The sequence below is a fragment of the Salmo salar genome, chromosome ssa22, assembly GCF_905237065.1.
Source record: "Salmo salar chromosome ssa22, Ssal_v3.1, whole genome shotgun sequence".
NCBI classification, from domain to species: Eukaryota; Metazoa; Chordata; class Actinopteri; order Salmoniformes; family Salmonidae; genus Salmo; species Salmo salar.
In genome coordinates, this window is record NC_059463.1 from 22,805,497 (window position 1) to 22,820,397 (window position 14,901).

The 14,901-nt window shown below is 45.2% G+C and overlaps 1 protein-coding gene across 22 annotated transcripts in view; it reads right to left on the reverse strand.

Annotated features, from left to right (window-relative positions):
* Positions 1-1,362: 1,362 nt before the first annotated feature.
* The window catches only part of LOC106582990 (eukaryotic translation initiation factor 4 gamma 3), a 75,416-nt gene continuing 61,877 nt past the window's right edge, over positions 1,363-14,901 (reverse strand). For 20 of the 22 annotated variants that reach the window (XM_014166660.2, XM_045705618.1, XM_014166665.2 and 17 more), the window contains 22 exons: positions 14,367-14,628; positions 14,120-14,241; positions 12,911-13,060; positions 12,388-12,552; positions 11,972-12,169; positions 11,559-11,702; positions 11,090-11,326; positions 10,478-10,582; positions 9,853-9,991; positions 9,474-9,616; positions 8,360-8,450; positions 5,299-5,428; positions 4,967-5,178; positions 4,739-4,854; positions 4,452-4,624; positions 4,227-4,352; positions 3,793-3,874; positions 3,447-3,545; positions 3,188-3,334; positions 2,905-2,986; positions 2,651-2,797; positions 1,363-2,384 (listed from right to left, as the gene is read on the reverse strand). In XM_014166660.2, coding sequence (XP_014022135.1) covers positions 2,203-2,384; positions 2,651-2,797; positions 2,905-2,986; positions 3,188-3,334; positions 3,447-3,545; positions 3,793-3,874; positions 4,227-4,352; positions 4,452-4,624; positions 4,739-4,854; positions 4,967-5,178; positions 5,299-5,428; positions 8,360-8,450; positions 9,474-9,616; positions 9,853-9,991; positions 10,478-10,582; positions 11,090-11,326; positions 11,559-11,702; positions 11,972-12,169; positions 12,388-12,552; positions 12,911-13,060; positions 14,120-14,241; positions 14,367-14,628 — 3,252 coding nt within the window. In that variant the 3' untranslated portion in view covers positions 1,363-2,202. The remainder of the gene's footprint in view (positions 2,385-2,650; positions 2,798-2,904; positions 2,987-3,187; positions 3,335-3,446; positions 3,546-3,792; positions 3,875-4,226; positions 4,353-4,451; positions 4,625-4,738; positions 4,855-4,966; positions 5,179-5,298; positions 5,429-8,359; positions 8,451-9,473; positions 9,617-9,852; positions 9,992-10,477; positions 10,583-11,089; positions 11,327-11,558; positions 11,703-11,971; positions 12,170-12,387; positions 12,553-12,910; positions 13,061-14,119; positions 14,242-14,366; positions 14,629-14,901) is intronic. The other 2 variants (XM_014166664.2, XM_014166659.2) reach the window with 2 other exon arrangements.

The following is a 14,901-nucleotide window of genomic DNA, read 5'->3' on the forward strand; positions in this document are numbered from 1 at the left end:
GCTTGAATATGCCTCGTAGGCACCGTCTTTCTCTTCTTTAAGAAAGACAGAAACCAGTGCTCTGATCAAAGTTCCCATACCATCATCCTTGTTCAAATCCTCAGAGGCATAATACCACTTGCGGTGGTATTATTCCTCGAGCGATAATACCACAAGTGCTTGCTTTTTCTCGTCCAGATTAGTAAGTAACCAGTGTCCAGTTTCCAAGTTCATTTTTCCAATTTTCATACGACCTCTCCTCGTCGAAGCGAGGTGGCACATTGTAGTTATTTGCCATCTTCTGCTACCAACGTTAACTTAAAATGACACCGACTAGGTTCCAGTTTAACAACGTTTACTAAACCGTATTTCCACAGTACACGGTTGCCATTGCACTCCAACCAGGTCCATCAGCAGACTTCCGCGCAGGCGTACTAATCACTAGCACCGTAATAACAGAATATAGGGATACTTAAAACATTAACGTAACAGTTAGTTGGGATGCAAGATGATTTTTAAACCAGTGATTTTGCACTGCGGTGTGCTGAACCGGATCCCACAGGATGCCAAATGTTGAACATTCTTTTGAACTCCTGAAAGTGACAACGTAGCAATTCTAATTGAAATGCTGCAGTATAGTATCTGGGATATGGCGCTCCCAGATATGTTTACCAGTCACCAACCTTTGTCTTGCAGAAGCAAGCCACTGTAGACTACTGTCTACCAATACCATACTGGTTTCCGGTCTGTCAGAAGGTGAAATTGTCTGAAATGTGATCAAAGAATGGTGTGATACAGGCTCTTTTACCCTCTTACATTTCTGCAGGCTGTATGTGCTCATCCACTACAGTTGACTGTCACTTCATTGACTCTACACCTGAATCACAAGTCATAGATACAAGAGCATTACATAGGAATTCTGGCAAACATCCTAAGGCAATTTAAGACATGCAAGATATGACTTGTCCTACATCATTCATGCCGCATCAGGCTCAGCTAGTTCGTTACAATAAAATAAGATGTAGGGTCAATTCCTGTGGAGGTTAAAGGTACTGTCGATACTTAACTTTTCAACCAAGACGCATTAATAAAAAGGTACAAACCGGCAACTCTTGGAATACAATGGAAGTTGACTCAAATTATTTGTATTTATTATAAAATAATTGTTCTAGTTAACTTCCATTGTCCTACAAGAGTTACTCAATATCTTTCAGAATCCTTATACTGTAGCCTCATTTTAGAGATAAATGCTTGACACTGCCACACTTTCAACACATAATTCACTTTCAGACTTATCTCCAGCCATGGTTAAAACACAGTAACAAATCTTCACATTGCAGTGCAGACATCACACTCCACAAAATCACCATTGCATTTGCAATATTTTTTAAATACCTTTTTTGTCTTTAATGTATTTACAAGCTTTTAATTTGCTCGGTAGGTCTTAAGTATTACAAGCACTTCATGTTCAGCAACCTTGGCATTTTCTTTTTAATCTTGCATTTTATCCATTGTTCATTGTTGTTTATTCACGTTCATTTAAATGTTATTTTGTGGACTGATTTGCATTGCTTCTTGAATGCAGCTCTTCCTCTTGGGAAGTTTATGTACATATCACAGAGTGCACTTCCTGTGGTTATTTACTGGTAACCTTTAACCTCTGATGTCTTACAATGTAAATTGTCTCTGTGCATCCACCCTTTCTCTGCCTTCCCCTTCATCCCAAAATAACTTTTTACCCTGTTTTCAACCAAACAACATGGAATCCAGGGAGGCTATTTATTTCACAATTATTATTATTGTTATTATAATTAATGATATTGTTATTTCTATTTGTCATCAATGTTTTCCTCATTATGAGCATCTGCAAATGTTAAATAAACTTCCATATTTGCAGTCCTTTAAAAAAATAATAAATTAACGAGTCCGGAACCTATGTATCTTTAAGTCTCTTCTTAAAAAGTAACAAAAGAAAAGTTAAAATTTAAAACAAAAATATTTTCTATGTATAACACAGGTATTTAGTGCTTCAGCCGTTGGAATTCAAACTCAAAATGGTCTTAGAACCGTACCGCAGAAAAAAATTCCAGCCGTAAACATGTCGTCCTGCCCGCGCGCATTTTGTAGGTTTGTCTGTTTGTTTTGCTATGAAGATGCAGTTATTCTATGTAGCAACAGCTGGCCTCTTGTCCTGGGGGCTTGCAGCGGCCGCCTGCTCCCTTGTCAATTATCCTCTGACTCCTCCTCGGCTTCCCTCAGCCAGGTGAAGAAAGCCGTTACAGACTTGAGAGCCACACCCTTGCCCAGCTCCTCTGCTGGATCTTTGCTGGTCTCCCACTTGTAAAAAGCGTCCTCCGAGATGACGTCCTCATCATACAGACAATCAAAGAACATCCGGAGCAGGTCTGGAGAAAGAGAGACAAGAGGGGAAAAGTGCTATAACCATCAAATCCCATTGCTGAAATTAGTCTCCGTTTTCAGTGTGTGTGAGGGTATAGATATGCATGTAGGTTAATGAATACACTTTGTTTATATAATAGCAATGGCTGCATGAGATAAAACCATGAAAGGATGTCTGCTGTCAAGTAAAATGCAGGGCAGGAGACAGAACTGTGCTTATATCTTTATAGTGAATATTGAGGTTGAAGGGTCTGATTGGGATGCTACTTACTAGGAGGCTGATCCAAAGTGACTATCAGCGCCTGCAGTGCATAAAGTGCTTGAAGCTGTCGCTCAGTGTCTGAGTTAAGGTACTTGAGTAATACGGGCAATCTCCTCTGAATGATGGCTACGTCCACTCGACAGGAAGCACTTTCATCTACACAAGAAACAAAAGATGGAAAGAATGGTTGTGAGTTCCTCTAGCTATATAATATATAAAAAACAACAGTGATCTGTTGCTAGATAAAGGAATGGAGAGCTTACCTTTCACCGCTGCCTTACACACAGCTGTCATTAGAGCTCTCAGGAACGGAGAGGAGCTCATCTGAGATTCATCTAGATTTGCCTGGGATGTGGATGATAACAGAGGAGCACAAAGGAGTTCCGCTTAGACAGAGGTGAAAGCTTCTCGATATCACTGCCTGCATCTGTGACACTTCACTTGAAATATGCAACACTATGCATGTATAAACACAACATGCGTATGACATGAAGTCAAATGTGGCTGTGCTGAGCTGTGTGGCGGGCGTAATACTACAGTCCGTACCTCTACCCAGTCAAAGATCTGCTCATCACTGGCCATGTCCTCCAGCAGCAGTCTCTCTAGCTGCTGGTTGAGCACCACAAGGGACAGTGCCGTCGTGGCGAGGGCTGCCTCATGGCTGGAGCAGTCCGCCTCGGTGAACTGGAGCTTCTGACAGGAGGAGGACATGGAGAGGAGGGGAAATGAAGAGGGTTAGGTTGCTGTGAACCTGTTTCTGTTGGGATGCCTCCATGCCGTAATACAGAGGGTTTATCTCACTAACCTGCTCTGAGATGAAATCCTGGCCATCCTCTCCCTCTGGCAAGAAGTCACTCCAGCTAAGGCCCGACTCTCTCCACAAGGTGCCCACTTTCCTATGGCTCTGTGTAGGAGACAGACAGGATAACATGTCAGAAACCTGGCATCCAATAGTTTGTTGACTTGTTTACTTGATATGCACTATAACGCACTCTCACCCGACTCGTTTACACCGCTCGTCTAAATTACACAAAAGCTATGCAAAAATATCTGACAGCTATGTTAACTGTTCTCTGTGAGGGAAATGTTGTTTGAAAGCGGTAAAGGGGCTAGGAGTAAACTAGGAGTAAAACCGACAAAATGTCACTTACCATTTGTTTGCATAGTATGTGCAGTATTTCAGAAAATAAGATCCCAGCTCTTCCCACAGGAAGTAAAGGTTTGCTTAATTCACTGTGGACAAACAGTGAAAACGATTAGATGTCTCCAGCGGTTCCATCCCGCCCAACTGTTTTTCTTCATATCTCAGTTTACAGAAAGCCACAGCAGGGAATGGAGGTGTGAGAGCCAACATCAACACTCCATAATGAGTGAACTGAGATAGCCACAGTCAGTAATATTTGACAGAGGCAACGAAATGGAGTACATTTGTCATCCTGCAGACTGTGAGATCTTAATAAATGTGGGTTGCATGTGGACTGATCTGATAAGCTCTGTTGATGCAATAGTAACCCCCTCTTGATCTCCATAACTTTACAGGGAGATAACAATACAATATTGTGGTGCTGTAGAGTAGCGGTGTTACCTAAAGAGCTCTCTCATAGAGAAGCCCCTGTCTCTCAGCACAGGGCTGAGCAGCTCGGCCAGATACAGCCAGATATGGGGAATGTCAATGGCCATGTCATCCGCCAGCTCAAGGGTGTCAGCAAACCTGGGAAAGATAATCTGATGAGACGGCCATTTTAGATACAGCACAGTTGTTAGATGACACATGTTGAATGAGAGCAGATGGATATGTAGGCAGGCTGACCCTTTGAAGAACTGGGGCTTGGCCAGGATGTCCTGCTGCACCAACTGGAAGAGGAGCTTGCCCATGTGGTCCCGTGTGATCTGACTGCGCTCCAGAGTGGACTCCACCCCCACACGCACAAACACATGGAGCTGAGAGGACATGTCCAGCTCATCCACACACTGCACAGCCTCCTACAGAGAATACAACAAACACATATCTTTGTAAAACAAACTTCCTTTTGAGAGTAAAACACAAAGGCATTCACATACAGTATGCAATATAATAGCATTATTAAACGATTGCACCTTATAATCGTTGATGTGCAAGAACTCGTCAATGATAGCTCTGGACTTCCTCTCCATCTCCTCCTCAGAGAGGGCAGGTCTCTCTGGAGACTGGGCCACCACAGGCTCTGCTTTCACTGTAGGGGAAAGAACACCGTTACAAGAGTGCTCCCCTTATAGAGTGTGCGAGTGAGTGTCCACTGACTCCGTATGTTTAGTCAGTCTAGAACTGTCCTCCTGTTCCCTCACCAGGCTCCCTGGCACTGCTGCGCTCTGGCTCAGTCTTGTCCTCGCTTACGCTGGGCCTCCTGGGGCTCTCCAGCTCTCTGCGGGGCTCCTCAGGGCTTAGGGCCGGGCTCTCCAGAAGCTCCTTGGCACTCCCGCCTCGGACGAAGGAACCGGGCCTCGACGGAGCTGGGCTCAGGGGCTTCTCACTTCGCTCTCTCCTTGCACTGCTTCGACTGGGAGGAGAACACACACACACACACACAAACAAACAAGATAATGTTTTGACCTGAAATGGGACGTTCAGAGTTTGAGACCAAATCCATAATACACAACTTTCAAAATGTGATCCTTACCTGCCCAAGGTCTTTCTAGTGTCATACTCTAGGTTCTGTGCCGGTGGGGTGGTTTGATGAGATTGGGTGGACTGGAGTGCAGAGTACCGGTTTAAACTGGCACCACCACCACCACCAGACCGGGATAATTCTGATAGGAGACAAAATGAAGCAGCAGAAATTACATTTCAACCAGGACACAAGTATAACTAGTTCACCTGCATCACCAGTGTGTGTGTGTGTGACGGTTAGCCAAGCAGGCTTGAACCTCTGTGGCATATCTAAAGCTATAGCTTGCGTCTGAGGTCGAGCAGGTGGTACAGACAACACAGTACAACATTCAACCGACCTTTACTTGGCGGTGTCTTAAAAACTCCTGTTACTAGTTGCAGGTGGAACTCCAAAAACCAGAGAATATTCAGAAAAGTATCAAATCCACTTTTTTGCACCGAGTGAGGAGTTCCCTTGCAATTTTAGCTGCTGAACATCTCACATTTTCCGACATCTTTGCAGGAAATATTCCATTTTAAGCAACGTAGCTGCAGCCACATATCGAAGATGACAGTGCGTCACACAGGACGACCCAAACAAATATCTACACAAATGCAAGAGGCACTCGGTACAAAAAGTGGATGTATTCTCTGAGTATTTCCTCGTTATCGAAGTTCCACCTACAACGTCGCCTATGGGCACAAACCCACCATCGCTGGACCAGACAGGACTGGAAAAAAGTGCTCTTCACTGACGAGTCGCGGTTTTGTCTCACCAGGGGTGATGGTCGGATTCGCGTTTATCGTCGAAGGAATGAGCGTTACAACGAGGCCTGTACTCTGGAGCGGGATCGATTTGGAGGTGGAGGGTCCGTCACGGTCTGGGGCGGTGTGTTACAGCATCATCGGACTGAGCTTGTTGTCATTGCAGGCAATCTCAACGCTGTGCGTTACAGGGAAGACATCCTCCTCCCTCATGTGGTACCCTTCCTGCAGGCTCATCCTGACATGACCCTCCAGCATGACAATGCCACCAGCCATACTGCTCGTTCTGTGCGTGATTTGCTGCAAGACAGGAATGTCCGTGTTCTGCCATGGCCAGCGAAGAGTCCGGATATCAATCTCATTGAGCACGCCTGGGACCTTTTGGATCGGAGGGTGAGGGCTAGGGCAATTCTCCCCAGAAATGTCCGTCAACTTGCAGGTGTCGTGGTGGCTGAGTGGGGTAACATCTCACAGCAAGAACTGGCAAATCTGGTGAGGAGGAGATGCACTGCAGTACTTAATGCAGCTGGTGGCCACACCAGATACTGACTTACTTTTGATTTTGAACCCCCCTTTGTTCATGGACACATTGTAACATGTCTGTGGAACTTGTCAGTTTGTGTGTCAGTTGTTGAATCTTATGTTCATACAAATATTTACACATGTTAAGTTTGCTTTAAAAAAAAAGCGTTGGACTAGTTAACCGTAAGGTTGCAAGATTGAATCCCCGAGCTGACAAGGTAAAAATCTGTCATTCTGCCCCTGAACAAGGCAGTTAACCCACCGTTCCTAGGCCATCATTGAAAATAAGAATGTGTTCTTAACTGACTTGCCTAGTTAAATAAAGGTGTACAAATCGGCCAAATCGGCGTCCAAAAATACCGATTTACGATTGTTATGAAAACTTGAAATCGGCCCTAATTAATCGGCCATTCCGATTAATCGGTCGACCTCTAGTATCAGTCTACTCAGTGACACCCACAGAACACAACTGTTTAGAGTTTACGCAAATATTAGCATTCTAGCTCTTATCGTGGCACTGTGACTGTGTGAAATCACCTCCCCAGTCAGCCTAGTGTTTGTATTGACATTCATATTGCACTGTACAGCTTTACCTAAGGATTGGGGATCAGTCTACTCAATAACCAAGATATGTTATAGCTAGCTAACTATAGCTACTGAAACAGATGTTGTTTTGCTTATGTTTTTGGGGAAGAACAATGTTTGCATCCATGAGCTAAGCTAGCTTTTCTTTTTTATGACCAGCACTAGGTGCGCAAGACAACTTTACCAGCATCATAGCATACGTATCAATGAATTGTTGTGACATATGAAATACGAGTGATAGTGTAATCAATGTGTAATAACTATGTAAAAAATGTATGAATGCGTTAAATTATTATGTGACGTGCAGTCATACTCAGGTCCTGCTTGGTCAACAAAGTGTTATTTGACGTGTATCATTATTGACACTCAAAGACCCAAACGGAGTACCATAGAAATCCTGGTTGAGAATGAAACGACTGAACAATGAAACAGCACAGCAAGTGAAAGAAATAGGTGTAGATTATGTTTTACTGGTAATGGGGACATACGTAAATGCCAACAAAATAACCTTTTGGTCAGTGTGGTGTGTGTGTGTGTAACATTTATTTAACTAGGCAAGTCAATTAAGAACAAATTCTCTCATTCACGGCCGGATGTGATACAGCCTGGATTCAAACCAGGGACTGTAGTGACGCCTCTTGCACTGAGATGCAGTGCCTTAGACCGCTGCGTCCATGTGTGTGTGTTAACTATTTACCTGTACTAGAATGCTTAAAGGCCGCAAAAATGTTAAATATCGGTTATTGTATCGGCCAAAAATGTCACATCACTATCATTATAAAATACACTGCATTTCAAACAGTCAGCAATAATCTAATGAATTCAAGTATCGTCAGAAAGGTTAAGTTCTCATTTATTACAGTTAAATAATGTCTTAATGTGTTTGAGTCCATATGACCGATTCTGTTGGACCAAACCTCAAATGCAAATTGCGAGTTGAAACTGCCTGTTGTCAGAGAGGAAACAGTTATTTTCCATCTATGTTGTTGTGAGTGGCAGGGCTTAGTGTGCATAAATGGGAAGGTGCACAGTCACAGCAGAACGAGCGAATGAGACGAGACCAAAAGACAACATGAGAACAGGATGTACAGTACAGAAGTGCTCATAAAAACAAGAAAAATAATAATAAACGGGATTATTGCGATACAGGCATTTGGAATATCGCGCTAAAACAAACAAAAAAATATTCTATATCTCGCCCAGCCCTAATGTCTCCTCACCGGAGTCACTGGCCTTGGCCCCTCCGCTGCTGCCCTTCATCCAGTTGAGTGAGGCTCGTGGTCCTAGTTGGATCTTCTCATCCATCTGAGGCTAAACAGGATGATAACAGACAGAAACAGTTCACCTTCCAATACTCATATCATGTGATCTGGGCCTACAATGCTATAATGACCAACAGTCTCTGAGGAGAATGGAGAGCTGCCTAATACATCATTGGTATTGACACACAGATGTGGGTTCATAGCAGCTATGTATGGCATGGGGAGCCATGCTCCAATATGCAAGGCTGGGTGTGCTTGTACCCCAACTATCTGGCATTTGGACCCATATCATTTCACCACTACATTTACATTTTAGTCATTTAGCAGAAGCTCTTATCCAGAGTGACTTACAGTTAGTGCATTCATCTTAAGATAGCTAGGTGAGACAACCACATATCACAGTCATAGGAAGCAAATTTATCCCCCCCCCCAAAAAAAAAGTCAAATGGGAGTGTTAGGCTTTTTTTTGTGTGTGTGTGTGTGTGTGTGTGTGTGTGTGTGTGTGTGTGTGTGTGTGTGTGTGTGTGTGTGGGGGTGGGGGTATTTAAAATACTCTTTGAAGAGGTAGGGATGGGACTATCAGTATCATTTGAGGACAGGGATGAAGAACCACAGGAATCTTGTACGTGATGAGATGCCTAATGCAGTATATACATTACAACACAGTAGTTTCATCTACTGTACTGAGCTGAAATAAAATATACTATACATTTTCCATACGCACAAGGGTGGGCCTGGCTCCCCAGTGGGTGATGTGAAATCCATAGATTAAATCCATAGATTAAGGCCTAATGAATTTATTTCAATTGACTGATTTCCTTATATGAACTATAACTCAGTAAAATCTGAATGTTAAGTTAATATTTGTCCTTAAAGACTTGTGCTTGTAGACCAATGAGAACATAACTCATGTCTTCCAACTTCTACAGACTTGAAGGAACCAAACAAATTATTGACAGATGCCATTTTGTAATTAAAATTGAGTACACTTAAAACCCCAGTGAACCTCCATGGTAAAACGGCCAAACGAGTCAGTCAAAAGTTGAGGTCTACAGGTGCTTTAGTGGCTGACCTTGGAGATCTTGGGGATCTTGGCGGGGTCGATTGTCCTGCTGTTCTTGGTCATGGGCACAGTGTTCCAGGTCTCGTCTCTCTGTTGCACACGCTGCTCCCTCTGCTGCTCCCTTTGCTGTTCTCTCTGCTGCTGTTGTTGCTCTGGAGGACAGAGGAAACACACACAGGAGGGATGACATGTCAACAGGTTTATTAAAGACAAATCAAATAGTGCCCCAGGTTTGAGAGAATACTGTGGGGTGAGTTGACAGATGGGATAGTAGGGGAACTTTCTGACCACTGTGGGCCACTGTAGTGTCTCCGGCTGCAGGCTATGGGGAGGGAATGCCAGTGTAGTTCTAAGCCTTAGAGGATGTAGCCCATGGGGCCTGGCTGACCTGGCCTTCTCTTGGTGTCCTTGGATAGCAGCTGCTGGTGCACCTTCCTCTGCTCCTCCTGCTCCTCAATCTTGGCCTCTTTGTGGATCTGCTCGATGGTCTTAGGGCCCTGGTCAGCTCTCCTGGACACCCAGTTGTGCTGTTGGAAAGAGCAGTGTTAGACTTACGCAAGGAGTCCAATACATTTTTTTTTTAAATGCATGAAATGAAATGTATGCATTCACTACTGTAAGTCGCTCTGGATAAGAGCGTCTGCTAAATGACTAAAATGTACATGTAAATGAGTTTCCTCAGAGAGACAATCTGGTGTTTTTAATTACTGAACTGCGTACAACACAATTAGCCTACAGTCAAGGAGCCCCAATGGCACAGCAGTATTTTGTTGATGGCTATACATGCAGAATTTTTTATTCTATGCCCAAATCTAACTGATTACAGTCTGTTGTTTTCTTCCTCAGAGTGAATTACTGGTCTGCTCAGGGAGCCCGCGTGAATAACTGAAAATGAGAATTTGTTTTCTCCTATTTGTTGTAATAAAAAAAAAAAAGAACCCTCACTGGTGAGCTGAGCTGCACAGACAGCACACAACCACAAGGCTCGAGTATGCACACACACACACACTTACCAATCGGAGGTCTATCACGTCCTGCAGCATAAACCGTATCCGGGACGATGTCTTCCGCTCCTTAACAATTTTCTCCATCTGATTGAAATACTGATCCATGCGAGGCTATGACAAGAAAGAGAGAGATGAAGGGTCATTGCAAAGTGATGTATGAATACAAAATTCTCACTATTCACTCCAGTGGACAGCCAGACGCTCTCATGTCATTTCATTCCACTCCATTTTGCAATTCAGTGTGATATAGTATTGCCTCAAACTAAACTGAGCAGTTTGGGAGCAGGTACAACAAAAGCCTTTTTTCTTAGCCTATAAAACACAGACTACTAAATGTGATTTCCTGTCTCAGTGTTAAATGTGACAGATATACACAATTACAGCATTTGTAAATATGAGGACCACAGAGAGTCTTAAAACTCTGGTAGAGCCCAAAGAGGGTGAACACTGGTACGTGTGTAGGAGTCTTTCCTTTGGCCAGGAGCAGGTTAAAACAGGTCAGACAACAGCAGGCGCGAGGGAGCAGTGAGATGTCTCCTCACCCACGTCCTCCCAGGCCTCAGGGGCTTCCTCAAACGACCAGCTGGAAGTCATTTAAGCTCCCTCCCCATGGCTCACCTTGGCCTTCTCAAAGTCCAGGTCCTTGCCGATGGTGGTGAGCAGCCTGCAAAGGCACTCCAGCGATTCCTCGTCATGGTTCTTCAGCAGCTTGACCACGCAGTCGTGCATGATGGCCTCTGTCAGCATCTTGAGCTTGAACAGCTCTCCGATGAACTTGATGTTCCCTATGGAGCGCCGGCGGGCCTTGTCCTTGGCCTCCTCCAGCTCTAACCGTAGTCTCTCTTGATCACTGGACTAGAGAGGAAATGGAGAGTAGATTGTCAGAACTAAGTAACTAGCAACAGCTAACAATGAGCCCCCACTAACTCTTCACAATACATCAGTCTCATACAATTCTCTGCTCTGTATTCCCCTACTACAAGGTGACAGACAGATTGGTGATCTGGGTAGTGTGTGTGTGTGTGTGTGTGTGTGTGTGTGTGTGTGTGTGTGTGTGTGTGTGTGTGTGTGTGTGGGGTTTAGGTACCTGTGCAGAGTCGAGTTCCTTCTGTTTCCTTTCAAACACCACGTCATCCACCTTGTCCCGCTCAAACTCTTTCTGACAACGGTTGAGCAGCAGTTTGCGGAAGTTCACTGTGGTTCCGGGTTTGTCCGTCATGGGCACTTTGAGCTGGAGAATAACAGAGGTAATAAGCTATTTGGTTAGAGGTACAGAGATATAGGGGAAAGAGCAGAGTAAAGAAAAACTGAGAATTGAACGAGAGATAAGGTCTAGAAAGAGTGAAAGGGGGGCAGAAATATACCTTTAAGGACATTTTGCTGAATGTTTATGGGACTTAAGAGGACCCATGTACAGTTTATATTTTTATGTTGATTAGCAGCATTTAGAGGAACCACAGATAATCATGTCTAAACAATAGTTAGCTGAGCTTAACATACCGTGGTGAGGCAACGACACATGTTCCCGTAGGCCACAGAGAAGCCGGGCTCGTCGATGGCCTTCTCAAAGACCAGGTCGATGACGCCCTTGAGGCGCTCCTCCGTGTCGATGGTGAGGTCCGTCACCTGCTTCATCAGCTGGTTGAACATCTGAGGCGTCAGTTTGTTGAGGATACTGCGCACCTTCCGGAAGAGCTCCTGGCACGGCAACAACATCCTCATCATTTATTGATGTGAGAATTCACTCACTTCATTTGATCTTCGGTCTCTTGACAACTCCTTGGTCACAATATTTCTTTCCTGTGTGGAGTCACTGCAGAAGAAACTCAACATCTTGTGGTTGAGTAGGGTGTGTGTTTTTGATTTGACTGTGTAGGTGTGTCTGGGTGTCAGATGAAAGGTTTGGCTCCTCCTACCTGTGTTGTAATGACCTCAGGGTCATCTGATGGCCCCGCCCTCTTCATGCCTGGTTTCCAGGCATTCTCAGCCTTCTTCAGTTGCACCTCTTCATTCGCCGACACGTTCAGGATAATCTTCCTGGGCGGGGGCCGCCGGGCACCACTCCCCATGTTCATCATCTGCTGGAGGAGAGAGAAGACAGAACAACACGTCACTTCTACAGCTCGCCACCAACACCACACACATCACCAAGACTTGTGTGCTGAAGTCTAATTCACAACTTTCCTTGAATGAGTATGACTTTGGGAAATGAGTAATCCCTAGTAAACAAACGGGATGCAAATCATTCCCCATGATTAATTTATCTCACTATGATACCAGCCCAGCGACGTTGTTGTTCATTACCATACCAGAAGTAATATTCTGTGAGTGTGTGTGCGAGCGAGAGCGAGTCAGTGAGCGAGAGAGAAGTAACAAAAAGAAGAGACATTATTTGAGAAAGAGATTGGTGTTTGTGTCGGGTGGAAGGGTAGTAATTACGTGAGCCTGGGAGTGAGCGTGACTCACTGCAGCTCCGCCGCGTCCTCCACTCATCTGTCTGCCAAAGTCAGCAAAGGCCGGTGTGAAGTCAGGGCCTCGGGAGATCACCCTGGACTCTACCGCCCGGGTTGGCAGCTTGTTTTGGTTTATCTGCAGAGAGACAGGGAGAGAGAGAGCGATGGACAGTGAGACAGCTGACCAGCAGGGGGAGCAGTGATCCTTTAACACTGTGGGCCTAGCCATATGGGGAGAGCAGTGGCTGTGGCCTGGTCCAGAAACAACACCCTACTAGCCCTGATTCCCTAAGCACTTGTGGAGATCTGAAAGGACGATAGGTATAATCAATATGGTGAAAGTTTTACCAAGCCTATCAGAGGGTAAGGTAGGGGGGTACTACCATATTGCGTAGATCTATCACCTCCTTTCAGATCTACATGAAGTGCCTGAGGTAGGGGCTGGAATCGGGCCTACCACTGGGGCGAAAGAGAGAGGTCAGACCCAGCTCCATCCCACTGAGAGGTGGTGGATTCCCAATCCTAGTCTTAGTTCCTAGTCTTAGTTCACTGTGTATGCTGTTTTATGTGTATCAGCTATGCATTTGATAAATTCTGTTTAACTAATTTTGTGACTGGCGCAGTGAGTGAAGTCAGAACCACATGTGGAAGGAGGACTGAAGGGAACATTGTGAGGTAACAACTCCAGCGCTCTCAGCTGTCGTTGACTTCCCTTAGTACTCTCCTCCAGTGAACATTTTCTCAGGGAGAAAAATATGACTCCCAGGGACTGTACATCAATCGTTGCCAGTCTATTGCTCCTTTTCTGGGGCTGAATTATCAACACTGCCAAGTGTGACATAATAGCTATGTGATTTTAATCAAAACAGGATGTCTACGGGCTAGCCGCTATTGGCTCGGTCAGAGTGCAGCAGAGGGAGATGAACTTACCAGAAGCATATCATTTCATAATGAATAGCTACATAAAAAAAAAAAAAGACATTGGGCCATGTATTTACTAAAGGGATCAAATCAGGCTACTCCATTCAAATAACCCTTTCACTTCAGAGCTTTTTTCAAAAGCAACTTACTTTGCTAACATCTTACACTATCCATTTACAGTCCTGAATATTTATTGTGGGGTTTAGGGCCTTGCTCACAGCTAACTCATTCAGACCACTAGGTTGAAGCTCTGCTCAGCCCAGTCTTCACACACCTTGTCCAGCACAACGTCACTGATCTGAGGCAGCCCGTCTGGCTTCTGTGTACAGGCAGCCATGAACTGAAAGCCCAGCAGGAAGTCTCGTTTGTACTGACGCTTCCCATTAGTCTCCAGATCTGAGGAAACAACAAGAGAGAGGTGAGGAAAACAGCCCTGCTCATCTCATACTGTGCAAAGGTTGTATGACTGTTGATAGTGAGAACTAAGCGAGAGACACTAATGAATAATAAGCACCCCCTACCTTCCTGGAAGAGGTCTGGGGGTGCTCCTGTGGAGCCCTCATTGTCCCCAGGGGTGGCCCCGCTGTCACTGCTCTCCGTCTCCGAGGTGTGTCCTGCTCCGTTCCTCATGGGCTCAGCCTCCCCGTTTTCCTCAGGGGCTGGGGGCCTCTCCTCTGCCTCCAGGGCTGAGGGCGCTGCTAAGGGTGGGGGAGAGGTGCTGCAGCTCCTGGCGGGTGGCAGGGCCTGGTCTCCAGCAGCCTCTTCCAAAGGCTTGAGCTCCTCCTGGGGGAGGGAGGGGAAGCAGAGGGGGTGAGATAGAGGGACAGAGCTGCCTTCACAGAGTCGGCTGGGAACACTGATCATGATGGATAACTCCTTGCCAACGTACTCTGACGATAACACCACTTCAAGTCATTCATGTCTGTGTTCCACCGCCACACATGTGGCAACATTTTCCATTTGAACTATTCCCCATATAATCTCTCTCCCTCTCCCTTTTCTCCGTCTACTCTGTTTATGCTTCCCCTCCTCCATCTCCTCCTCCTGTTCCCCCGC